Source organism: Microchirus variegatus (genome assembly GCF_963457635.1).
Source record: "Microchirus variegatus genome assembly, chromosome: 3".
Taxonomy (NCBI): Eukaryota; Metazoa; Chordata; class Actinopteri; order Pleuronectiformes; family Soleidae; genus Microchirus; species Microchirus variegatus.
The window spans coordinates 11,038,940-11,066,771 of NC_139804.1; the positions used below are offsets into that span (position 1 = coordinate 11,038,940).

At 41.0% G+C, this 27,832-nt stretch overlaps 1 protein-coding gene across 2 annotated transcripts; it reads right to left on the bottom strand.

Moving 5' to 3' along the window:
• Positions 1-484: 484 nt before the first annotated feature.
• On the bottom strand, positions 485-27,406 carry LOC310924508 (sarcoplasmic/endoplasmic reticulum calcium ATPase 2-like; the record flags this gene model as incomplete). Of its 2 annotated transcripts, XM_083886269.1 has the most annotated exons (21): positions 27,196-27,406; positions 24,890-24,907; positions 24,707-24,789; positions 21,170-21,274; positions 19,930-20,068; positions 12,077-12,157; positions 11,221-11,306; positions 10,642-11,106; positions 9,343-9,431; positions 9,118-9,220; positions 8,441-8,572; positions 8,228-8,347; positions 6,540-6,758; positions 6,123-6,458; positions 5,354-5,574; positions 5,074-5,276; positions 4,886-4,971; positions 4,671-4,804; positions 3,802-3,919; positions 3,383-3,503; positions 485-1,146 (listed from the first exon to the last, which is right to left on the bottom strand). In XM_083886269.1, the coding sequence occupies exons 1-21, from the start codon at positions 27,311-27,313 to the stop codon at positions 1,133-1,135; spliced, it is 2,991 nt and encodes a 996-aa protein (XP_083742395.1). In that variant the 5' UTR covers positions 27,314-27,406. The 2 variants fall into 2 exon arrangements, with proteins under 2 accessions (XP_083742395.1, XP_083742394.1); XM_083886268.1 differs by lacking the exon at positions 485-1,146 and having other exon boundaries at positions 3,237-3,503.
• Positions 27,407-27,832: the final 426 nt, after the last annotated feature.

A 27,832-nucleotide genomic window follows, 5' to 3' on the forward strand; every position in this document is an offset into this window, starting at 1 on the left:
CCGCTGTGTAACCATAACTTGCCGCATTTCTGGATCGAACTATCCGATACAGATAAGATAAGAGGCAATGTATCAAGGAAATAGAAATTGGTTTGCTGAACCACAACTGTAAAATTAATCTTACCTTAATTGCTTACATTTTTTTCAGTCTAAACAAAACACAGGAAGTATGTAGTGATATTTACACATCTTAGTGCATTTTAACTTACTGTAGTTTATTCTCTACATCTTTATTCAAGTTGGTGAATAAAGACGGTCACGTTATCACCAGGCCACTACTGTTAGATTAAGGCAGCTCACAAATCTTTTTTGTATAAGACAGAAGAAAAACGTTAGTTATAAAGTGGCTGTGGAGTGAAGTTGTGCAGTGGACGGTGGAACATTCCACTCCACCAGGAGGAAACACTCTGCAAACTCCTAATGTATGACAGTTTTATTTACCTGAAACCAAAGTTCATGTGATACATCATACAATTATCTCTGAAAATACAGTACAGCAGTTTGGCAAGAGATGCCAATCGAGGGTCTGTCTGCTGTCGTCATGGTAAAACACATGCACCCCTGCACGTATGCCTTCCCCTCGTGTGACAAAAGGATCTGCTCCAAACATGTTGCACCTCTCAGTGCAAAGCAAAAAGAAAAAGAAAAACAGTCTGTTTGGTTTTTTAATATCCCATAAAAATATTTCCTTAGGAAAGATGAACTGTGTTTTTTGAGCTTATTTAACATTTGTACTATCTGACGAATGTCATTTATTCTATATACCAATACTATACATTGTCTATTACACAAGTCAGGTAAAAGAGATGGCTGGCTGAGCGGACATGCACAACGGAATAATGTACAAGTTACTGTACACAGTACTAAGATCTCAGTCTAAAAGATGGCATGAGAACTTGTAATCTAAGGCTCTTCATGCAGGAGAATGGAAGGACTTATGGGTTCATTTTCATCAGACATTTTACGAATGGCCGTTCAACTACAAAAAGGACGTATGAACTTTAACGAGCCTCATCTTCACGCGACTTCACTGACATGCAGCTCCTGTAAGATGTGCGGCCCAAAACACACATGCACAACACAAAACACAACCAAAGTTTCTGGAAGTAAAGGGGGAGCAGAGTTGTTGGGCTTAGTTGGCGTGTGCTGCAAAGAAAGAACGAGAAAGAGGGAGAATCAAATCAATGGACATTGAAAAAGCATCTGAGCAGCAAAACAACAAATTCATTCAGAGTTTTTTTTTTTTTTTTTTTTATAAACAGACCAATGAAGATGTGATGAACAAGAGCAAATTAAATGGAGATGTTTGGGGGAACTTAAATGTCACTTTTTCAGCTGCCAGTTTACAATCAAACACAACCAGCACCTGTGATGCTGTACTAGTTTAAAATGGTAAAGGACTCATGTACAGTAGAAACCTGCTCACTCGGCGTGGCACTTAGTGACTTTGGAAACAAAACTCAATTAAATGCTCACCTCCCCTTTGCACCATTTAAGCTTTAGGTAAAAAAAAAAAAAAAAACTTGTCAAAAAATATTGAAAATGAGGATTGTAAAAGAAGTAGAAGTTAAGTGAGAAGTTGTAGATGTTAAATGACTTTAAAAGAAATAAATCATAATTTGGTGAGATTTATTCCCGTAGTTGCATCACAGCTGCCATTTTCATATGAACAGTGACCGACTACAAAAGCGTGTGTGCGACTATTCAGAAGATGGAGTATTCTAGTAGTTGCCATGCAGGTCCAAAAACAAAAAGGTGGAAGACACAGGAACAAACACGTTACAGAATCAAGCTAAAGCACTCACTGGCCTGGTATTATATTAACAGACATGCACAGAGACTCGCGTTTAAGTCAACGAGTGTGAGTGTATGAAGCAGTTTAAGACAACAAGAACAAAAAAAGGATACAAAAGGTTGTAGCTTGTGTGCTATTTACACATCAACAGACTCAGCCTTTCACAGCTCTGTGCTCCACTTCTTGGTGCCATTTTAAATATTAAGGTACAGTATGTGCACAGTTTTACATTTATAAAGTTTGCTGTAATTAAGATTAAAAAGAAAATTGAGACTGACTCTAAAAAATGAAACTTAAACAAAAAAGGAAATTAAGACAAATGTTTTTTTTCTTCAAGTAAACAAATTTAAAGGTCCAGTGTGTAAGAAATAGTGACATCTACTGGTGAGACTGCAGATTGTAACACATTTTGCTCACATCTTCCCTTTCCAAGCATGTCAGTGAACTACGTGGCCTTCACACACCAGAAAGGTTGTTGTGCTTATGCAAAAATGCAAAGATACACTCCCGCTGCAAGATGGCAGCCTCTGTAAAGCAAGGCGGAGGCTCATTCTAAGGCTATGAAAACCTTTCTGCCAATAAACCCTTGTACACGTTGCACACTGGACCTTTAATGACAGACCGTATGATGGTAATAATAATAATAATAATAATAATAATAATAATAAAAATAATTAAGAGGTCAATATCACACAGGTAACATCTCTGTCTGCTCTTCCCTCCAATAACAGAGAAAAGAAAACTAATATATTAAACATTAAAATGTGTGTCAGGGCTTCATCTCTACTGCAAAACTAACTGGTGCTTACCTCACTACACATGACACATGACGAGCTGTATAATGTAAAGACTAATGGGTAGTAATGGTTACATTATTAGCACTGAGGTAGCTGTGCTCTGCCTAATGCAGAAAATAACGAATGACCATGATTCACGGAGCTCAAAAATGACAACAGAGATTCGTCCTGGGGCAAATATTCAAGTTCTTCACCCCCCCGAATTAGTATTATACAATACGGTTCCACGCAGTCACATCCTCAATCTTATCCCGACAGCCCCCCAAAAATTACAAAATATTCATTATTATAAAATAGAGTATATTCTCTGTAAAGCTCGACACACAGCTCCAACATAGTGGCATCTCTACACAATCCAAAATTGGGGGGAAGCAGGATGGTCAAATAAAACAAAACCCATGGACACAACATCAGTTAAAGTCATTAAATTACAACTTAAACCCCGACACCCCCCCCCCCCAAAATAAAAAATGTATCAGTGAAAATGTCGTAAAATACAAAAGATCTTCCAGCACACGAGCTGTCAGAGCGGGTGCAAGTGTCGACTCTACATTGTTCGGAGTTAATGTAACTGTGTTAGGTGTGTGTTAATGTCCACTTCACACTGGTGCACGGGAGTGGGGGGGGAGGTGAATTGGAGTCAGTCAGGGCCACAGCACGGCAGACACGTTAGTGTCAGCGGTGTAGATCCACAGCACCAGAGGCAGGGAGACGGCCACGAAGGGCCAGGAGATGCCTTTGGCACATGCAGGCAGAGGGCAGCCTTTCATCGACTTATCCTGCTTTTTACCAAAGTCCAAGTGGTTCCTGGCCATACACTTAAGCAGCTCATCCAGCAGGATGACAGGCATGGAGATCTTCAGCACCATCAGCCACTGGGTCACGTCCAGAGGGGTGATCTGGAAGATGACCTGAGAGAGGGAGGGGTGGCAGCTGTCAGTCAACAGTGCAGAAACGGAAGCAAAAAATGTGCCGTTTTCAAAAAGTTTTCTGTAAAGAAGGCATCATTTCAGGAACTATCACACAACCAGGACTATAAGTCGCCCGGTAATGTTGCAGCAAAAATAGAGAAGAGGACACATTACACAACCTCAAGGGGGCAGCAATAAAACCTGAGACTCTGGAGTCCCCAAACATCCATCAAGCTCCTGTCGGAGTTATATTTTCAAAATATCATCAGTATTTTTTAACCAATGTGTCGGAACTCACAGGCAAAGGTTCCACGTAGAGGATGAGAAAATGGAGGGACATGGAGAGGCAGATGGCTCCCAGCAGCCAGATGTTCTCCCAGGGAGGCATCCGCAGCAGGGACTGGTTCTCTGACAGACTGAACAGGACGAGGGGAGAACACAGGTGATGATGATTGAATGCTGTAGTGTTCCCTCCATCTCGTGAGTGAACATGATCACTTCATGAGAACTTTTCATCCGTCTCACACAGTTTACCAATTATTCTTTGTCATATTTAGTCATTCACATGCCATTTTTGCGAGTGAAATAGACTAAAAGTCTTGTCATTCTAGTCTAGTTTGAGTCTAAAGAAAACTCAAAGTATCTTAGTAAAAACATTTTACTCTTTTCTTAATGAAAAAAAACACGATTATCATTTCAGTTGAATAGTGTTTGACACATCTCATATATCGATTAACTGTCATAATTACCTGAAAAAAAAATACACTCTTTTAATTAGACATGCAGTTTTTTTGTCAAGTGTCATAAAGCTGCTGCACATGAACTGTTTTTTTAACATTGTGAAGGAAAGAGCTCCAGAAAAACTTGAAGCTTAGTGAATAAATCTCACTTGATGCTTTCAAACTCAAACAAAATGAACAAACTGGAGACAGATTACCAAAGATACCTAAGCTTTAAGTTGGGCTAGTCATGAAGTTGATTTCTTCAAATTATTTTTTTTCCCCCCCTCCTCTCTGTTGTCTTTTGTCACAACAATTTTTGCTGCCGAGTGTCTTGGCCAGGTCTACTCTGAAAAGGAGGTTTTTAATCTCAATGAGATTATTCCCTGGTTAAAATAATCTTAAATGAAACAGTTAATTAAAAAAAGTTGATCTAAGAGGTTGTTACCTGTTCAGAGCATTGCACATCTCAATAGTGACAAGCACAGACAGGGCCATGGTCATGGGGTAGGGCGACTCAAACAATTCGCAGTCCAGGCCATCAAACTCTGGGTTGTCTGGACTGCACTGGAGGAAGTGGCTCTGGAGGAGGAAAGCAGAGCAATGAGGGGGGAGGCAGTGTGTAACAGACAGATAGAAAGATTGACAGATAGACAGACTTACCAGCTGGTACAGAGTGATTTGGGGACCGTCGTCTGACAACATAAACCACCAGGCAGCAGCTCCCACTGTGGCTGCACCCACATAGCCTGGGGGTCGTCATCATCAAACACAGATGAGCTTCAGTAAACAGCTGCATGTATAAAACTCAAGGAGACAATATAAATACATGTGATACCACTACAACTAACCTCCGATGGCCAAGTATCTGAAGAAGAGCCAGCCAGATATGAGGGGCTCCTTGGCGTTTCGTGGAGGCTTCTCCATGATGTCCAGATCAGGGGGGTTGAAGCCAAGAGCGGTGGCAGGGAGGCCATCAGTCACCAGGTTGACCCAGAGCAGCTGGACTGGGATCAGAGCCTCAGGGAAACCCAGTGCAGCAGTGAGAAAGATGCTTTAAGGAGAAATGATTCTGTTAAATATGATTCAAGTGGTCACAAATCTTAGTCATGTGATGTTGGGGAGACTCACCAAACGACCTCTCCCACGTTGGAGGAGATGAGGTACCGGATGAACTGCTTCATGTTATTGTAAATAGCTCTGCCTTCTTCAACGGCGGCCACGATAGAGGAGAAGTTGTCGTCAGCAAGGACCATCTCAGAGGCTGACTTGGCTACTGCAGTGCCAGAGCCCATTGCAATGCCGATCTCTGCCTTCTTCAGTGCAGGGGCATCATTCACTCCATCACCTGTCTGTGGACAAGCCTTTTTGTTTCAGCCAGCACCATCTTTTGGTCATGTAACAGTGCAACAGTACAAGTCCAACAAAGACAAAGCAACCACAGGGCTAAAGGGATATTTCTGCTTTTTTAGGGTGTAGTGCTATGAGGTTTTGACACGGTCTTCATCTTGCATGCAACTGACGTACGTGAGATCATAATGCCAAGGGTGCACATGGGACCAGCTGTCACATGTTCACTGAAAACATGGCTGCCAGTAGGGACACATAGAAGAGATTACAGATTACCGTCACTTCTAAAAAAAAAAAAGAGCCAACCTAAAAACAACTTTAACTGAAATTGTGATGTAAAATCACTGATTTTCTCTATGGACTTTGGTTCTGGGAGGGGGGAGATTACGCATTTCTGTTTCTAGAGGCAAAAAAAAAGTAGCATAGTTTTAAGTAGGAGTAGAATTTATTAGGTGAGCCTTTTTAAGTGGTTAAAATCCAATTCAAATAATGCTAAATGCTAATGATCAATGTAAAAAAGACTACAAATCAAAGCTTTTAGACTTCATACCATAGCAGTGATCTCATCGAATCCTTGCAAGAACTCAATGATCTTGGACTTGTGCGAGGGCTCAACACGGGCAAAACAGCGGGCATGAGTCACCGCGTCCCGCTGGTCGTTTGGTGAGAGCTCATCAAACTCTCTTCCTGTGAAGGCCATGTGCTCGATGTCATCCTCCTCTGAGAGGATGCCTATGCGGCGGCAGATGGCCACAGCTGTGCCCTTGTTGTCCCCTGTGATCATGATGACACGGATTCCGGCCTGGCGGCACAGCGTGATGGAGGCAGCCACCTCCTGTCTGGGAGGGTCCAACATGCCGACACAACCAACGAAGGTCAAGTCAGTCTGGAGGGAGAGAGACAACGATGAGTGTTTGGACCATAAAAGAATGCTCTGATCTTAAGAGGAATTTGAGAGGAAACTCACCTCGTACTCTGAGAACTTGGCTGCGTCAGACAGTACCATGTCCTCCATTTTAGGTGGGGTGTCTCGTGTGGCCAAGGCCAGGCACCTTAGGGTGTCACGACCTGTCCCATACTCACGGATCACAGACATGATCTTTTCTTTGATACCTTTGGTGAGGGGAACTTTGCCGTTTCCCACTCTGACGTGAGTGCATCGCTCTATCACCCCCTCTGGTGCCCCCTGTGGGTAGAACAGAGGAATTTAAATATTCATAATATGGTAGGTCACAGCTTCACATACTTCAGAGGTTTGAAGCACCTAGAGTATTGCAATTTGTAAATCCCCAAAAACATTTTATGCCAATCGTGGACTGTAAATAAAAATGCCTTCTTGTCACAAAATCAACTTCTGACATGTTCTGTGAAGAGCTGAAACTAGCGACTGAGATCATTAACATGTTAATTAAGGTTAAGTGAGAAAATAAGGCATTTTTCTAAGAGACCTCCATTCAAACCAAATTCCATCCTTCCTCTGAGGCATCACCTTTTCAAACTGGATTATGTCCATCTTTATTACATTAAGATACCAACTTAAACTAAATTAAAAACATCAGTCAAATCGTTCAGTTCATAATGTTAACAAAGTTCCTACATATTTTCCATTTCAGAATTCCACACTTTTCCAGACTCCTCTGCCGATTTTTCAGTCAATATTAAACATCTGAATACCAATTTTTAGATGCTTATTATGTAAATAAATTGCTTTAAAATCCTTCACTAATTTTTCATGGAACCAGCTCTCAGAACACTTGCATCGATCCATGACACTGATGCTGCCGACAATAAGTGGCTGGTTCGACGACACGTATGGAAAATAATAAATAAATGAGAATTGCAGTCAGTAACAGTAACCATGGTAATTCAACACCATTCTACAGCCAGCTTGATTAGTCTCATATCATCTACAGGTAGGCTATGATGCGTTAGTAACTTGATTTGATTTGTATATATTAATACATTTAATTTTAGAAAGTGAGATAATAGTCTGGAAACACTAACATTTTTCTAGGGATGTGAATCTTTGGGTGGCTCACGATTCGATTCAAAAATGTATACAGTGCATAGCTTGTTAAGGCAAATTATGGCATCAAAACAATATAGTTCGCATAAGATAATGTGATCCCACAAAGGCAAAAGTTAACATTTATTCATTCAAATAAAAACTTACTGTACAAAAAATAACTTGCATAAAAAAAGCTTAGGCTAGCTGCCTTTTTCTCCCAGAAGGTACAAAAATAAACTGTACACAAATAACAAACGGGTGTTTTTTTTAAAAATAGAAACTTAAAAAAAATATAATAATAATATTCATGAATCGATTCAGAATCGTGGATGATTAGAATTGCGATTCATATGTGAATCGATTTTTTTTTCCCCAGCCCTACATTTTTCCATACTTTTTTCCCGTCTTCCATACTTATCCAGACCTGGAAATTACTCAAATTTAATACCATACTTTTCCATATTTTTCCATGCTGCGTAGGAACCCTGTGTTAAGAATTCCAAGTGAAATTTGTGTTTAATAAACACAAAAAACATAGCCATTGTACACACCACATAGTGCTTCTCAAAGTGAGATTTCATATTTTAGTAAACATGTGTTTAATATCAAAATTAATTTTGATGTTTCCCACATTTCTTTCAGTTTACCTTCACAAACATCTTTCCCATGGAAGAGCGAGACTTGTTGGGGGTGCAGTAAACAGACATGGACTTCCTGTCTCTGGAGAACTCCAGGGTGAACTCTTTCCTCATCAGCTGCTTGATCACCTGATCAGACCAGAAGGACACGGTGTGAGAACATGCTGACTGAGAGCAGAACAGATGTGCAGTGTGAGCAGAGAGGGAAATGTTGTCACTCACCGAGTTGCAGGCGTTAGCTCTGTCAATCTTGGACAGACTGTGGACTTCAGTGTTGAAGACGTTCATCTTCTCCACGAGACAGGTCAGCGCGGTTTCTGTGGCCTCACCGACTTTCTCATACACACCTTTCACCTGAGACATCCAAAACATTAGCATTATTTTTAAATATTGGGGTACTTACCCAAGTGCAAAGATAGAAAATAATATCTGAGGTATCTCACTTTTTAACTTAACAGTCAACGACCGAAAACGGTCTTCTCTTTCGTCTTTTAAGATTATGATATTAATTAAAGCTCACATAGACTGGTCCTGTTGCACATGTTAGTTATGGAGGTCTACTTACATACATTAACTTTTTTTTATGGTCAAAAACCTCCTAGCTGCCTAGAGCCGATAGAAATCCTCTTTCCTGACGGCGTTTCCCAGCCGCGAGATTTGAGACTCAACTCTCACACCCAGAAGACAGAGTCTTGTGATTGGCCAATACCCGGAAGTACATCTACCCCTGCCAACTAGGTTATGTTTTTGGCCACATTTGTCAGAAGTAATAAACCATCACCTCAAACAAATGTCTTTAAGCCAGTATAAAAAATCTGTGCCCTTTGGTTTGGCCTTACATTTGTATTTACTTTGGCAACCCTACTATGTTCAGTAAGACAGAGAGTCAGGGATCAGACCTCATTGAAGTCCAGGGAGGAGTCGTTACACAGGGCACAGATGGTGGCCAGTTCAACCAGGGCGTCGTACTCCGAGGACTTGACTTGTTTACCATCGTGGTACCTGAGGGCAAACACACATCCTCAGCCGACAAGTGTGCGTTTGTGTGCTTGATACAACAACAAAATGATTACCCAAACAATGAGATATTTCAGTTTTCACAGAGTGAATTATAAAGTACTCACACTTCCCCTTCAGGTGCATATGTGGATCCTGTGACAGTGAACTCTGACAGAGAGCAATTGTCTCCTTCAGCTTTGTTCATTACAAACATCTGGAGATTAAAAAGAGCAGATGGGACAAAAACAAAGTAGACATCATTTAATGCCACGTCATTGAATGGGCTGCCGGTGTCTTTACTGACACAGTAGGTGGCACCAGAAACCACAGAAACCACTAGTGGACCTGGAACTTTATTTTCCTTTTTGTAGGCAGTACATTTGTCGCTGTCCCGCTGCCTAATGTGAGAAAAGGCTGTTTAGTTTTTCAGCACAAGTAAACAGTAGAGACTGCCAGGGAGCCTGAGTAAAGAAAGAAGCTGTGCCCAAAAGGAAGAAGCTGCAGTGCCAGGCCTACTCCCACAGGAAGCTTTGATTCTCCCTCACACACACAAAACATGGGTAGTAGATGATCTGGTAATTAGATACTTCCATTATTTTGAATAATTTGAGGAAGAATATTTCCCAAAAGAAATTACATTTTTCAAAGTGATTATTAACTTTAGGCATTCGCTTACACTTAACAGTGCAGTAATAGAGTAATAACTCTTGACATCTAATGGTGAGACTGTGGCAAGTGGGACTACAGTGGCCTTCACATAGGATGTCGTTCTTCATTGTTTGCATGAAGCAACAAGTCTCCACTTTCAATTGCTTAACAAACAGTGATTTGAATAACTACAAATCACAGACGGGCAGATATTTGAAGAGTGTAAGCTTACTTAATTAAGGCCAATATGATATGGTGAAGCAACCGTCTCAATAAAAACACACATTTTTGTCTAATTTGGGCCATGCAATACTGTAGTTCTGAAAAAACAGAAGATAGGCAACAGAGGAGGACTAACATCTAAACTAACAACTGCTGAAATGTCTTCTTAACACCAGGGTGCAACTCAGACACGGAGGGAGAGGGAGAGAAAGGAACCACAGCCTCTGCAGCTTGGTGACGCAAGGTCAGTTATGCAACTGCAGCACTGCAAGTCATTCAACAACTCAATGTAGATAAGAGGAGTGGCAGAGTGGTGTGATACCCAAATAACTGATCAGATGATGAGGAACACTGCGCTCTATCTGTGTTTGCACACCGAGTATTAACATTTTAGCTGACAGGTGTATTTAAAGTGGCTTAAATCTCTTTGACTGTCACCTTAAACTAACAACAGGCACTGACAGCAAAGATGACAAAGCACTTTACAGTAATACCAAACAGCTCAGCAGTGCACCAAGAGACTGCATGTGTGTGAGAGAGAGCAAGTGACTCACTCTGGAGACAGACATCTGGTTGGTGGTCAGGGTTCCCGTCTTGTCAGAGCAAATAACAGAGGTGCAGCCCAGGGTCTCGACAGATGGCAGGCTACGGACGATGGCGTTCTTCTTGGCCATACGACGAGTGCCCAGGGCCAGGCAGGTGGTGATGACGGCAGGGAGACCCTCAGGGATGGCAGCCACAGCCAGCGCCACGGCGATCTTGAAGTAGTAGACGGCGCCACGGATCCAGGAGCCTCCATGGACAGGGTCGTTGAAGTGTCCGATGTTGATGACCCACACAGCAATGCAGATGAGGGAAATGACCTTGGACAGCTGCTCGCCAAACTCATCCAACTTCTGCTGCAGGGGCGTCTTGTCCTGCTCGGTGGCTGCCATCTCATCACGGATCTTGCCGATCTCCGTGTTGACACCAGTGGCAACGGCCACACCCACGGCCTTTCCAGCTGCTATGTTAGTGCCCTGAAGCAACAGGTATATACATGTTGGCTCAATAGATTACATCTCTCGTCTTCAAATGCTGTGTGGTTTGAGGAAGTTGACAGAGTGTATGATATTTTGTGCAGTTGAGCTTACGGAGAAAAGCATGTTCTTCTTGTCCTGATTGACAGCACGAGGGTCAGGCACAGGGTCAGTGTGTTTGATGACGGAGACAGATTCACCTACAGAGACGACACAGGGGGTCAGATAGAATTCCTTTGCAGATGATCTCGAGTACCAATCAAAGGCAGGTATTTCTACACAAAAATCTACGATGCTGATCATTCAGCCTGACTTACTGATCTTTCACTTTAGAAACAATTGTGCTGGAAACGGTGTCATGATGGACTCATTCTGCAGTCTGTTCAATTATTCATGTTCTAAACTGCTCTAAACTGTGAGGTAATGTGAATAGCAGGCGTACGCTGAGGAGAATTTGTGCATTGTTTAATGAAAACTGTGTTAAGTAACTATAGCCCAAGTCTTTACCTATGACTATTTATGGCTGAATAACATGGATCATTTTTTTCCAAAGAATTATCTTCAACAGCTGTATTGTTTGCGCTGGTGTCCATATTCATTCAAGCCATAAATGTAATGGCCTTTTACTAATACTGTAGATCATTCATTCAGCATTTGATGCCCACGTGAAGTAAGTTATGAATGATATTCACTAAGTGGCATATTGATATTAATGATTGTGTGACATTTTAGAAGCCAAGCTCAATAATCTAGAAGTGGCGTAGTACAGCTGCTGAATGAATGTGAGGGAGACACTGTGCATTCAAAGATTTATTAAGAATGAGCATTGAAGTAGAAGATATAATAGTTTTGAGGCTGAACTAAAAAATGTACGCAAGCATCCCAACGTACATACATAGATACATAATCAATGTCATCAGGAGGAACTGGGAAAATTTGAGGGATTGGTGAATCAGCTGAAATGTCTTACCAGTCAGAATGGACTGGTCAACCCTCAGGGTTGTTGACTTGATCGAACAGATACGAATGTCAGCAGGTACCTTGTCTCCAACTGTCAAAGATTCACAAAAAGACATAATCAACAATATGACATCCATTTGAAATGAGACACAACCAGAAGAGCTATTTAACTAACAGGTCTTACAGGTCTGTTTTAAAGCTCATGTCATTAGCCTAAACATTAAGTCAAACACAACCGACATAGCAGAGCTCATTGAGATGCTGCCATCGTTGTAGGGAAAGACAAGGAAGAAAAAGAAAGAGGAGGAAATGAAGTTCTTGTGAGCCATAAAAGGCTCGTCTCAAAGGAAAAGGCCAATTTGGGTACATTGAAATTGCACTGACCCAATTTGGCTTTCTAATGGTACATAAAGGCAATGGAAACTGGGGAATTGGCTCAGGCTGTGACACAGTTCTGTAGTAGTCGTAGTAGTCCACTTACAAGCCTACTTTGTTAAAAATGCAAATTGCGTCAGATTGTTACATAAGACTCAACAAAGATCACAGTGAAGTTGTAACCTAATCTCCATGAAAGTCTGCCAAATAAAAATCTAACAAATCATAATGACAGGGCTAGGGTGAAGATCTCAACGTCATAACCATTGAGAACATCTACGGTAATCCAAAAGCCTGAATGCCCTTGAAGGGAGGGAGGGAAATAGCAGTGGGGCCAAGGACACATAGGTTTTTCTTTTGCCGATGTTGCTCTTTAGAAACAGGGCTGGTGGATTATATAATAGTAACATATGGTACACATAATAGCATAAGTGCATTTATATTTTAAATGAAAATAATGAATGACTCGCATATCAAATACAAATACATGAAACAGGTTTGATAATCAGAAATAATCATTTCAAAAACTGGCAAAAAATGTCCAGATTAATCAGATGACCCATTAGTCTATCTCCAACTTTAAGTATCTTAGATATTTGGAATACATCTAGCAAACGGGAATATCGTTTACTGGCTGGATTTAGAAAAACAAAAAAACTAAATCTATTGGTGCCTATTAAAAGTTTGTAAAAAGTATTATTGTATGACAAATGGGACACATCCTCACACAGCACCACTGTGACAGACACACACAGCTCCTCTCCTCACTAGCAGCTGAATGCTAGTTGACGTTCACAACAATGAGCTGGCTGAACATGGCAGCTGCTGCTGCTGAAGGGCATTCGTGACCAGTGTTGGTCGAACATGAAAGAAACGAAAGTGACTTTTGCATAAAAAGCAAACAATGAGGGAAAGGCCGAGGACAAAATCAGCCTATATGCAAACAACGCTATCAAGTTGTGGCTACGAAGTGTAGTCACACGACTTGTCATTGATGCTATTGGTATTGTTATAATCTTTATGAAAGAATATTTGTTGTAATTACGATCCCTGTGGTAATGAAAGGCATCAGGTTTAAAAGTCTTATATCATGACAATACTGTTGCATTTTAACTAATTTCCAAATTAACGTACGTCTGTGTATGTCAGCACTTTGGCTTCATGGGTGACCCTGTGAGAAGTTGGATTGTCGATTGTCAAACCCAGTTCATGTCCAGACGGACAGTGATGCCAGAGACACTGATCTAACAGCAGGCATTGGCCGATCAAGACAAACCATGACAGCTTTGTCAGCTCTGAGAAGGTCCAAAGTTAAGCTCTGGTGCACCTTCTAACTCAGCATGAAAAAAAAAGGGCACAGTGAAAGCCTCACTTCTGAGAAAGCCGTGTAAACCAGCTAAAAGAAGGAGCAATGCAGACCCATGGTCATTCACTCAGACTACAGCCAACCTCCTGTTGGAATGGATCAATCTGCATACTGACTATGCAGTCGTAACCCATTTCAGAGAAACCGCTCCATCTCTTTCAGACTTTAAAAGGATTATTCTTTAGCTGTGCCACAGAAAGCAAAAGCTGGAATTTGTCTTAGAAGCCCAAAGCTTTACAGTTACATCCTACATGGTTGTGTAATACTTCCTGTGTTGGGTCTTTTCTCTTTTTTTGAAGAAATACAACCTCGGAGAGAGTTGAGCCAAGAAACGAGGACAGAGGGATAAGCTGTGACAGTTAACTCTGACATTGAAACAACAGAATTGTTCTGAGGCCGTTTAAGCGCAGACATGCTTTGATTTATTGTGTGCATATCATCTATCCCCTTCTGTCAACATCCTACTTGGTAGCAGTACAAGCCTCTCCACTAGCATGTTCACCCTTTCACCTATGCGCTTGCCAAAAGGTCAAACAGTCGACACATTTTTCAGTGTCAAAAGCTCCATGTACCCAGTAAGACTCCCTGAGGTGCCCTTACATGCTCACCTTTCAGCAGCAGGCGATACAGTAACTGTGCCAGAGCCGTCAGCTTTGACTGGCACCTGCCTCTGCCGTGTGTTGGGTAACCAAGTGTGGTTGGGGCGGCCGGGCTTCATCAGGGCCAGCATGGAGGATACATGTGCAGATGGCAGCTGAACAAAAGGCTGACCTTCTGTCATGTTACAAGGGCCATTTCAGAATGGTGAAGCATCTCACAGCTTTCCAACACAGGTCCTACTGATTAACTCACCAGCTGCATTTACTCATGTAAAGTAATGGTGTAACGTTATCCAAATGGATTTGTTCTAAAATAAATATGTCAAACTCTGACTCTACTCCATTCATTCAAGTTTTTTGCCCACCTTCTATCCTTTAACAGCCAACTGCACTAGAGAAGCTTTGGCCTGGTTCTTTTCTGGTATTAATAATGTGTTCTGGGTGATGAGACCAGAAGCAGATAGCACATAAACTCACACATGGCATTAGGATGCATGAGTCTTTACTGACATTGATTTGTGATCACAAATTGAAAGAAAGGTGTATTAGGTACACCTGTTCAACTGGTTGCTAATGCAAATGTCTGATCAGCCAATCACATGACAGCTACCCAATACACTTAGGCATGGTCAAGACAAGCTGCTGAAGTTCAAACAGAGCATCAGAATGGGCAAGAAAAACTATTTTGAATGTGGCATTGTTATTCGTGCCAGACAGGACGGTATTTCAGCAGTTGAAAATCCCATCTTCAGGTCTGACGAAAATGACCAGACTGGTTCAAAATTACAGATAGGCAACAATAACTCAAATATTTATGTGTTACAAAATATGAAGACGACAATCTCTGAGGTCTAAAGCAGCAGAAGTCCACACCAGGTGCCACTCCTGACACAGCTATAAGGTCACTGGTTCCAGGACACAATAATGGTTACATGTGACCCAGACCGACTGTGCTCCCATTCAGAACTGGTGTTAACATCAGGCCTCAGTGATATAATGGCATATCTGACTGTATACACCTCGCAGTAAAATCCCTTCTGGATACGACTCCCGAATCAGATATGGCTTCATTCACCCTGTATTCACAAACGCACTGATTTCATGTCTGTTCACAAGTCTTACAATATGTCAGCGAGTTTAAGTGTGACGGGAAGGGAGATGGGAGAAACTTGAGTGAATCAAAGCTGCTAATGTTACATAAAAATAAGATTTTAAGCAGTAGAAAAAAAGAACTCTTGTTCAAATACTGTAAGTGGGATCAGATTGGAGTATGTCAGCTGAGGAGGTGGTCGCCGATGTGTCCTGTGAGGATACATCAGGAATGTGGCCACACAATGTGCTTGAAACCTCTGAATGCGTGTTTTGTGATCAGATCTGAGGACACATTCAGAACAGATTGAGCTGTTGAGCAACCTAGACGTGATCGGATCACTGAGGACGGATGTTAACACCTGAAACTAATCTCCTAAGACAAAATACCAGGTCTGAGCAGCTATTAGCAAACAAGAATAGAGTAAATATGTTTTGTTTGTTGTTTTAAGTCAGCTGGTGGTGATAGATCAATATTTACCTGAAAACCTGTGTTAATTTACTTTGGGAGTCGATCCCAACATATGACATCAGTAATGTAAACATCATCTCTGCACTGTTTACCCCCGAGAGATCTGCTTCGTCTTTGTCCATTATGAATTTTAGAACAGCAGCAGCACGCTGAGCCTCCGCAAAGCATGAAACTATTTTCTATTGTCATAGTTACAAAACTTAGACTGAAAGCACTAAGACTGTTAGGGAGGTGTAGTTTTGTGTAAAGAGACAAATATTAGTACATGCACCTTAAACATGACAGTCATGAGAATTCTGTCTGAGAAGCTGACGACCAATTGAACATTCAATGTAAGGTGCTGTATCTTAAAATTCCTGGCTGCATCAAGACATCACATTATCATTGTGAATAACTCATAAAGTAGAACTCAATAAAGTATATTTAATAAGGTTTAACGGGGCCAATAACAAACAACTCTTCTTTCTGGTTGCAGTTTTAGTAGTGGTCCCACATTAAAAAAAACCTTCACTTGTCATAACCTGAACTCCCAGCAATCTGAGCACTAAATTATTTATTGTTTACGATTTATGTGGTTCAGTGGGTTCACGCATTAAGTTTACACTAGTGGTCAACTGATGTGGGTTTTGGGCTGATATTTTTCTTTCAGCCGATTTTCCTTTTTTCCCCACAATTTGATAAAATAAGACTTTAATAATGACTAATTATACACATAATTGCTCAACATTTGTCTCTTAAACCTGCATTTCGAGTCAACACTGCAGTGCATTTATACATTTTTTATAAAAACATGTAACACGTATGAAACGCATGAAATAAAAAATAAATATCAAATAGACTTTTGGGAAGAGAAAATAAAGTTTTAGTGGTTTTAATTGAAAAACTCTCTGCCTGTGTGCACGACAACACATGAGGATTTTTTTGCATTTCTAAAGCCCGATTCCCCAGTTGGCAGGATCAAACCTTTTCTCCTCGCCTTGCTGACAAATCAGGAACCTTTGCCAAAACAACAGCTCCTCCGTGACAACGGACGCTTGCCAGACCACATTAAATGCCACATACTGTACTATCCGTGGTGTCTGGAATCTTAGTAGAGGGTGCGGGTGCTTATGGGTAGGGTCACTGTGCATTGAACATGGCGGGGTGGGCTGGTTATCCACAAAGCGCTTCCCTATAAGGTCATCTCTCTCTCCAGCACAATGAGAGCAGGAGAGATCCTCCCCCGTATGCCGTTCCCCCACCACCACCACCACCACACGGGTCCCCCATCACTCCCAGACTGCCCTTCACAGGCAGCAGAACAAACCCACTGAGCTCCACTGCTCAAAGGCCAACACTTAAACTTAATTTTAAACTGGTGGCGTCCAGGAAATCCAACTGGAGAATTCCACATGCCAACATCATTTTTAATGGTTCGTTAAGTGCAGTGATGAAAGCCTTTAACAGGCATTTTCAACAAGCACGCAAGTAATATGATAAAATATCAAAGTATTCAAACAAACTCACTGATCTGAGGTCAACTGAAGGTGGACCGATTCAAATCGACTGTTTGGAGAGTTTACAATTTTTTCAATGACCAGAACAAGCAGAGTATTATTGTAAATGATTCTTGACAACTTAAGTTGACCCACATTTTGGTTCTGAAAACATTAATGAAAGCTACCAAGTAACTTGCTACCAACTTTTTTTTTTTCATCCAAAAGTGGATTTGAAAAAAAAAAAGCTTGATGACCCGCTTAATGTATTTAACAGTTAGCTTACACATTCTTTGTGTATAAAACATACAAGTACACTGCAGAGCAGACAAACAATATGCATATACTGCAGGAGAGATAAACGTTATGCATTTAAGTTAAGCAATTGTGTGCATCATTTGTTATTATTTAACCTTTATATTTTATCAAATGGGAGGAAAATCTACATCATAGATGAACACCTGTTTTGATTTCAGAACTATTGACAGTGAGGAAATTTCCATCAGTTGTTAGTTGTGATGTACCACAACATGATTTGGCTAAACCACAGGCAACAACTACTTTATCAACCGGACATAAGGACACAACAACAGAGCAGGACTGGACTGACACCAGCCCTCGGGTCCATCTATGAAAACCTCATAAGACCATTTTTAAAAATCTATTTTGGATATAAACAAATATTAAAAGAAGCATTAAAAGGTGTTTTCCATGCAATGAAACAGATTTCAGTGAGATGTGACTGCAGGGGTTAACAGGGGAGATGAGGTGCGAGTAGGAGGCTGTGTTCAAAGCCACAGCAGCCTCCTGACAAGGCTGCAACACAGATTGGCTGCAGGCTAACCTCCTCATGGCTGAAGCAGCCACTGAAAACTTGTCTCCGTGTCCCCTAGCTGCAGCTCAGCGGCCGGCTGGCCCGCATCTGCGTCATTATAGTCCTCCTCTGTGTGGGAGGGGTCACTTTGGAGCTTCAGTAAAATATATTTATACACTGGCACCTTGACAGAAACCATTGAAGAAGATATCCGGAGGATTTTGGAGGGTAAGCTGAAGCTGATGAGCTGCTCCTGACTGCTGAATAAAGCACTTGGTTTTAATGCCTCCAACTACTGACAGCAAAGCATCCACCATCAAGAGGTTTTGATGACTAGGTCTCTAATACGGCACAAAGGTTTCTCCTGCCTCACAGAAATGTTAAAATAAGCCCCATCAACACAAAAACTACAAATTACAACACAATATATAGACATTAAAGGAGAAATATTGGTTACATTTGCCCTTGACAAGGTTACAGAGGATTCGTGATGAACATTGTCCCAATGCAGCACAATAACCCTCCCGAACATGATGGGAAGGGCACACACAGGGTGGGACCAGACACCTGTCATCTTCACGACTGTCACTGCCTCTAAAAATAATGCATTCCATAATCTAAATGGCCAATGACAGTTAAAAATAAAAGCAGCCACTACGCACAGAAAAACTATGCATCACTTCAGTGGCTGGGGGTTACACAGAGTGTGAAGATAACAGTGGTGTTTGAAGGACTCCAGCATTCTTCAACACGACTCTGTACATCCCTCTGCGGAATCATGCACTCAGAGACATGAGGCAGAACAGTGAATCAAAGCTTTACATCCTCAGGATGTACAGGCTGATGAAAACGCTGACTGGACCTGAGCAGCATGAATCACTCCAGCGCTCAATTCACATACTGCATCACACTGTGAGGATACATTAGCACCATGTTACTGAGGCAAACTTTGTTTGTATGATCAAATGCACAGACACTCGCCAACAGGGAACTGGGTGTCGATACCTTTAGTCCTCATCCTCATCCTATTGTGACACTGGGTTAATAAGCACATCTCAAAATACATTATTTTTGCAGGATGCGTCACCTCTGCAGTGACACGGGGAACTAGTGCTCAATGCTGACCGTAGGTAGACTCATCTGACCAGGTTTTATCTGAGGCCGAGTCAAACACAGGAGTGGAACAATCCTAATAAAACACCAAATATATAGGGATGTTCTCTGAACTCCAAGAAAAAGGACAAAAAGCTTATTTTACAACAAAACAAGCAAGCAACAAGCAATTCTTGACATAAACATTAACTTGTCAATTCTCCACAGATTTCAGGGTCTGTCCTCTTGTGGTTCGTGTGATATCCACATATCAAACCAGTTCAATTCAACCTTTATTGGTTGAATATTCTTCAGCTTACACTTCTGAGTTAAATCATATTCTATCATATTTATTTCATATGATACCAAGTGCTTTTAGCGCAAGACAGACAAATAATAACAAATGAAACACAAACAATTACAAATGAAACACAGTAACAGATAATCACACATGATCAATACTAATGTGCAAACACATTAGACCAAAACAGAGTCCAAACCATGCTTAAAAATCAATGTAACATAATTCAGCCGACGGTCAAAGTATGTATGACCGTAACATATAAAGACATTAAACTCACCAGCAACCTCTACGATGTCACCAGGAACGATGTCTCTGGCCTTGATCCTCTGCACAGTTTTTCTGTCCTGCCGGTACACTTTCCCCATCTCAGGCTCATACTCCTTAAGCGCCTCAATAGCATCCTCAGCATTGCGTTCCTGGTGAGGTAAAAATGGAACTTAGCACCATGATTAAATTTACTGATAATAATTCTTGCTTCTCCTGCTCACTCCATCACACAGTGGATTAAATAAACAGTAGGCAAGATGCAGGCAGACAACTCATGGACTGCTCCTTTGCAGTAGGAAGCCACATGTGAGACATAAATGACTTGCAGTTGACTGAGTTTATCAAAAGTGCAAATCAAGTATGACAAATATTAGAACCCCCAAACAGCAGGCTTTTTCTACGCTAAATGATCCGTTACCACCGGGGTCCACTATGAATGTCCACATCTCAAGTTTTAGGTAAATACCTAAAAATGACACCACACCACCAATGAATACTCACCATAAATGATTGATAAATCAAAATCGATTAAAATAATTGTGATCACCATTTTAGCCATAACTGAGATGCCGCATGCCGAATAAAAAAAAGAAAAGAAATAAAAGTAAAGTAAAATGGAGCAACTTGTCCGTAGCACTGCAAGAAGCAGCATCATGTCTGTCGTAAGTAAAATACACTTCTATCGCTTCAGTTATGCGATTTTCGGAAACTACATATTTCCACAGGAAGAGAAGAGGAGGAGCACTGCTTACCATGGCTGAAGCTACTAAGATGGTAAATAGAGGTGGCAAAATTATACATCTCATAGGGCTTCAGGTGACCAAATACTGCAACTTTAGGGCTCTACTAATTTGGTCAAAATTAAGGAGTATTAGTAAAAAAAAAAGAAAAAAGTATTGGAGTATTGATTCAACACTTTGAGCTCTGTCAGTCACAATAACACACTGGATTAGACTACATGATCCACTATCACCGCATAAGGCTGGGCCTACCCAATATAATTGTCAAACACTGACAATCAATTTACTTTTTAAATCCATACTGAACTTAGTTAATGCATTCATTTTAAAAAGATCAAAATAGCTCCTGCTCTATTGTACAGTATTATCCCGTTATCTTTCAGTATCTGTTCATAAATAATTCTGCTGTAAAATAAAGGGCAATTTATTTAAAAAGGAAAAACATACTGTTCAGGTCTAATTTCCAAACATGGAGGTTAATAATAATTCAATGCAGTGGTAGTTACTCACCTGCCACACACCGACGATGGCATTGGCTATAAGAATGAGTAAGATTACAAAAGGCTCCACAAAGGCTGTGATTGTTTCTTCACCCTCCTCAAACCAGGCCAGGACCTGAAAACACAACCAGAAATAGTCATTATCTACTGAAAGACATTTGAACCAGCAGGCATCAGCTTACGGAGAAAATATAAAGAGACATGCAGTACACGGTCACTTCCAAATTGACTGGGCAGGTTTTTATCATTTGAAGAAACCCATTAGTGACAGCCGTGGTGGTTGACATCAGTAATGTTACGATTTAACAGTTTGCTAGCAGGTTGACATTGGACCCAGAGATTGTTGATAGTCAAGGTCATGTTAAATCTTCAGGTTTCTTTGCTGCTCTGTGACACAACTGAATATATGCAAGACTGATCTTCCAGCTCATTTTGTATTACCATTTTCTGCCATTTTTTGACCAAAACACAAATCCATTGAAAAAAAATTACTGATTTGATGCGCCCTAAACATCATTAAATTATTCCATTATGCAAACATGCAAGAACACTAAAATAACTCTATTCCAAATGAGAATTCCACTAATCCTCCCATTTCAGAGCATCTCTTGGTTTGTTCTTTCTGAGAAAATTGTCCTAAAATTACACAGCACGTCACAAGCAATTATTTAATGTCCCATGATGTAACAAAGCAATCAATCTCAGTGAGACCAAAGTATCTCTGCTGAATGCCACAAACAGTTGGCATGACTAAAAAAATGGCTTTGATTTGCTTCCAAATTCTTTCTGCATTGAAGCACGGGAGTGAACACATTAATGTTGAAGTGGGCGTGCGCAGTGGTCTGATGAGAGACCTTCCCTCGATGGGCGAGGTCCAAATTTGGTCTTGAGTGGTGCTCTGTTCCCCTGTCAGAGAGCAGCCACTGACACCTCAGTATCACCTGACCTGACCGGGCACTGCACACTACATGACAACTATCTCTCTCATGCAACACACTCACAGGCATGCTATGAATGACATGAGAGGGCCGGTGAAGAGACACGGGGTACGATAAAAAAAAGGAGGAGAAAAAAAAAGACCTGCTCACACACCTTCAGCATGCACTGCTTCAAAAACACCCTCAGAAAAAGACTTTGAAGCACGGGTGATTTCTTCAGCCACAATAAAGTTAGCTTTCACTGCCTCATCGTTTTTGGTCGTGGCTTTTGTGAACACATTCTGCTGTGATCACAGTCTCAATCTCAATTTCACTCATCGCATGTTGGATGCATGGGATGCCGTCACTTTTCGGGTAACGCAATCGCCGTGCATTGTGGGAAATGTAGTTTATGGTCAACTCTCTGCTTAAAGCAGCATAGACCTATTTTAACACAGATTTTTAAGACCAATTAACCACTCGCGGGCAACATAAAATGACATGGAGGGCCACATCTGGCCGCCGGGCTTTGAGTTTGACACATGTGCTGTAGTGTGTAACTTTTAAATATAAACAAATCAGTTTAACATGACTCCTCTCTGTGTTTTTCCAGTACAGCAGTGTTCAGCTCTAATGTCACATGGTGACATTTCCATGCCACGCACATGAAGCCATTTGCTTCACGTCAAGACAAAACAGAGACACCTGTAATATTGTAAATAGTAAAGTGAGACTACTGCAAAGAGGTCAGATTATGACAGAGAACACAAATCAGCACCCAGGGAGAAGGGAATTCTACTGCTCAAAAACTCTCGTCATTCAGCATTTTGACGGGATAAGTGCTTCTTGTCCCGCCCGCCCCTGTGCTGCTGATGCTGTATACACACAAATGCTCCCTCACCCTGAAGAAGAGTAGATAGTAAGACAAAACAGAGGCAGAATCATAACAGGAAAAATCAATAAACATTGTAAAATGCAACTTTAAATATACAGTATTGTCTTTCTGATTTGAGTTTGCTGCCAACATAGCCAAACAGGAGAGTAGCCTATGGATTATTTCCATTTGAACATGGTTTTATTTATTTTTTTTTATTGTAAATGGTGCCATGAAACATTTTCTGCAAGTTTTAACAGAAAAATTCAATCAAAATCAAATAGATGGTATTTAATGATAATCATTAAATCTGACCATATCTCTGCCCACTATGAGCGTATTGCAGTATGGTTGTTAAGAGTGCTTCACGTTACCATATTGGGTGAAAAACATAAGCCAAACACCTTTATGGTAACTTCAAGATCAAACAAAACTTGCATGCAACAATCTGCAGCTTAAGAAGTATTTCCTATATGCATCTCTTGCAGTATGTATATTGCAACGATTGTACAATTTCAATATACTATGCAGCTATAAAGACTGTTAATGGAGCCATTACATAATAAACAGCTATCTGTCTAACACCTGAAGTCAGAGTTCTGAACATTATTAGGTGTGAGACATTACACAGCAGCCATGCCCGACCACTCAAATGTCTTACTTGGCACATGGGGAAAGCAACTTGATGCCGTTAGTGCTGTCATCACCATTCCTCAGAACGGTCAGGAGCATCCACAGCTGTTTAGCTCACTAATAAGTCAGTGTAACCTCAGCCGGGTTACATAAACTGAAGACGTTCACACTTCAACGCCACGCACCGCAATAAATGCCTGTCTGCCCCCCACACACTGCTATTCATCACGTTTTGCCCTCACACAAATGCTTCTTCACTCAGTGTTAATGCGAGAAAGCCATGTCTAGGATGCAGTAACTTGTTCCTGGATTCCCTAAAGATTTTAGATCATATGTAGTTCATCCATCTCAATTACCCGTTGTAGGATGGAGGCAACAAGAAAGGAAGTAACAGTGCATTGAATAGAAATCATAAATAAATAACATCACAAACAGAGAGGAGCTGCAGAAATACCTTTATGGTGTAAAATGATACAATAAATAGGTATGAGGTGATTCCAGTTGTTCCCATACAATTATCCTGACCAAAACAGCAATTCATCATGTTATTCAAGTAATTGCAAAAATAAGCTTCAATATGCTTTTATTAAGATTCTTGAACACGTGTGGAGACTTCAGTCAGCACTATGTTTTTATGGTTCATATTAGCGTTCAAAAAAAATGCGAAAAAGCCTATGCACACAGAGGAAACATGAGCTTAAGATACAAAGTTTTGTATACCCTAAGCAGAAGGTCGTTGGAGAGGTCTTAACTGTTATTATATTAGCGTTCAAAAAATGTGAAAAAGCCTATGCACACAGAGGAAACATGAGCTTATGATACAAAGTTTTCCAATGGTACAAAAACATTTTAGTAGTATTTTAGTAACATTTTAATGTAAAAATCAAGATTCTAAATAAATCTTAATAAATATAAATTATCATCAAATCCAAAATAAATCACTGGGCTGTGTCAGGAAGACTGTTGTGTTGTAGGCAACATTAAAAAAAAGCATACTATACATACTTAACTACACATACTCTCTACTCTAGCATGTTTACATTATGTACGTGTACTGATGGTCATTAATATACACTGACCCTATCCAAATAAACATCTAAATAAAAAAATTAAAAATACTTACAAAAGATATACATGCAGCCAGCAGAAGAATACGAACAAGTAAATCTTCAAACTGTTCAAGGACAAGTTCCCATAAGGATTTCCCTGCAGAGAGAGGAGTTAGTTAATAAAAAAAATTGTCAAACAAATGAGTGACAAAGACAAACAAATATCAACAAATATCAGCAGTGACACTAGTGATTACCTTCTTCAGCAGGTAACTCTGTGTGTGGAGGGGGACAAGTCCATCCATATACAGCACAGGAAACGCATGAAAGAGAAAAAAAAGGTCAGTAAGGGTATGAGTGAATACTTTTCTGAACAGATGAAGACACGGGTCTCATTTCCCATTTTTTGAGGGCGAACTGATTCCTAGAATAAGAGGAGTTGGGTGTGATCAGTGAGGCAGGCATGTGTGATTTTGATTTGACAGAGCTAAACCACCAGAATGTTCAGTTTCACTTCAGATTTTGTGACGATTTGGTCACATACAGTGCAACAGGTTTGCCTTAAAATCGCATTATGAAATAGAACCAATCATAATTTAACGCCTTTGTTATGATGCTACTCTGATTTCAGAAAACTCCAATCAACGTAAAGGTCAAAATGATAGGAGAGGATGAGGGGGGAGGGGCTCTCCATGGCCTCCCAGGTGATATTAATATAAAACAGCTGTTTCGGCCCGAGACAAGAGAGATTAACTTAGCCAGATAAGGTTACTACAGTGATCCATGGCCACAGTTCAGTGTCAAATGCCTGCTGGATCTCTAGGCACATGGGCTGATGGTGTGATGCACTCTTGCTCAGGCTGCCGTGTTCAACAATGTCACCATGTTTTAAGCAAAGTGCCTTTGAGGCCAAGTTAAAAAATTTCATCACTGTGCACAGACAATGTTCACGAGCTCCCAATGCCCTCCAGTAATTTTTAATAGTTAGTCATGGCAACCAATTTTAACATGCGACTCTGGATCGGTACTACAGATATCTTCTCTGTCAGATATCCACAACTTCATTCATCACTTTCCTGACGGTTCATAATCCCCCTGGCATAACAACATGTAAATATCTCAAGATGGAACTATGTATATTCATAAAAAATATATATATTTTAGCCAAGTATCAACAAATATTTTTTATTTGATTTTAGCCAAAATCTATTCCTGCTCAAGTCTACGATATCTCTGGTATACGTTTGCAGCTTTATCTCACCGAGGCGGCCTTTTCTGACTATAAATTGAAATTTGCAAACTGCTCCCTTCCTTGCACCAAACTCCATGTCGTTTTGAGCTGTCAGCAACACAGGAGCCGTCGGTCTACTGCTGGCTTGTCCCATAAAAGTTTGTGTCACTAAGGTAAATCCAAACAAAGTATTTCAATCACAAAATGACATGTTTGAATTTGCTGATGGAAGCAGCAGTGTCTTAAGAACTCCTGTGTTGTTTACCCTGAGCAGAAGGTCGTTGGAGAAGTCTTAACTGTTCATTTTGATGAAGAAGAACTGCAAAACACATCCAGATTAGCAGCTAAAAAGGTTCACTACGTACGAATTTCAACACCTAATGGTGAAAGTGCACATTGCACCAGAGGGCTCCTCTGGTCACCCTGTCCCTTTTGAGCACAGGGAATAAATGTGCAACATACCAAACTGAACCGTGATGTGACGTTCCAGTTTATGTGGGCAGAGCCTTTTCATTTCAATGACATAGCAAGTTACTGCTTCAAAACTTCAAACTTCCATTTCTGTAGAAACATGTCAGTTCAAGATGGTTGCCACCTGCTTAAAGTCCATATAAAAGGCTAATTTTTAGGCTGCAAGACCCAATTTATTTTAAATGTTAAAGGTGCCATACGTAAGAATGTGGCCAAAAACGGTTACTACATTCAAATTAAAAATACTTTTAGGTTTTGTTTTCTGACGTAACTGGCAACCCGTGGTTGCTCGGCAGCTGAGACTCTACTGACTGCAATGATTGGTACATGGCGGTAGGTGGCGCCACATGCCAAAACATGATTTCAAAACAAACGATGATTTGCAGTCTGCAAAATATTTTTTTCCATGCAAATATTTTGGCTGTACTGTTGTTGTTGGTGAGTTCAGTACATTATTCCTGAGTCTCTGTGACATATTAGGAGGATTTTATGGCCAGTTGCTTTAGATTTATTACATAATGCAGCTTTAAGCAATGATATGGGTAGTATATTCGATCTATGTTAATAAAACCTCCAAAATATTATGCAGCGGACATTTGAACAGTAAAAAGGCACAAAAATGTAAGCGATGGGAAACCCTTGAGGTCACCATTGATGACGTCAGTAAAGCGCCTGCCGGGTAATACCGGCCCGGGCTGAGGTTGCCGGTGACTTTTAACCTACAAACTGCTCCGTGTAGCTCACAGCGGAGCTAACAGTGAACACGACTGACAATACATGTGAACTGTGACTCTCATTCACAGCAGCGGCGGCGGCGTTCGTGTCGGTCCGTGTGTGCCTTTAAAACCAAATGGTCGTTACCGTTTAGGCCCCATTTCTCCTTCTGTCGCTTCACTTCGTCCAGGGAAAGTCCTGTGCTTTCATTGACGCAGAAATGACTGTAAACTTCTTCCACACTCTTCGTGTGTGCGTTCTCCATGGCGGACACACAGCTCCTTAATTCCAGCACTGCTTTCCCCACAGAAACACACTGTGGTGTGGACACGTACCTGCTGCTGCTGCTTCTGCTTGGCACTTAAAAACACTGTCTGTACTTTGAGAGGAACAGACAGACTGAGCTGTGGCTATCAGCAGCTACTGACCGTGTCCCTCCGATCACTGTTCGTATTCAACGCGAATTGCGAATAAAAAAAAAATATGTTGAATTGGGCCAAATTCTCTCTTATCTCCGGAAATGCTGGGAAAGTGTGTGCGGCAGTGTCCTATGTTAAAAGACCGCATTAACCCGCTCCAGTCCCTCTCCTCGGCTGCTACCGTAACCGTGCCGTTTCTTGCCGTGCCTCACCGTGGCGCAGATCCCTGTGGCCCCACACCTCGTTGACAGTCTGGCTTTTATCAAAGTGCCTCACTGCTGCCCCCTATCGCCACTGCGCCGCATGTCAAGACTAAAGTGATTGGACGAGCGCGCTGTCAAACCATGGAGACATGAAAACAGGAA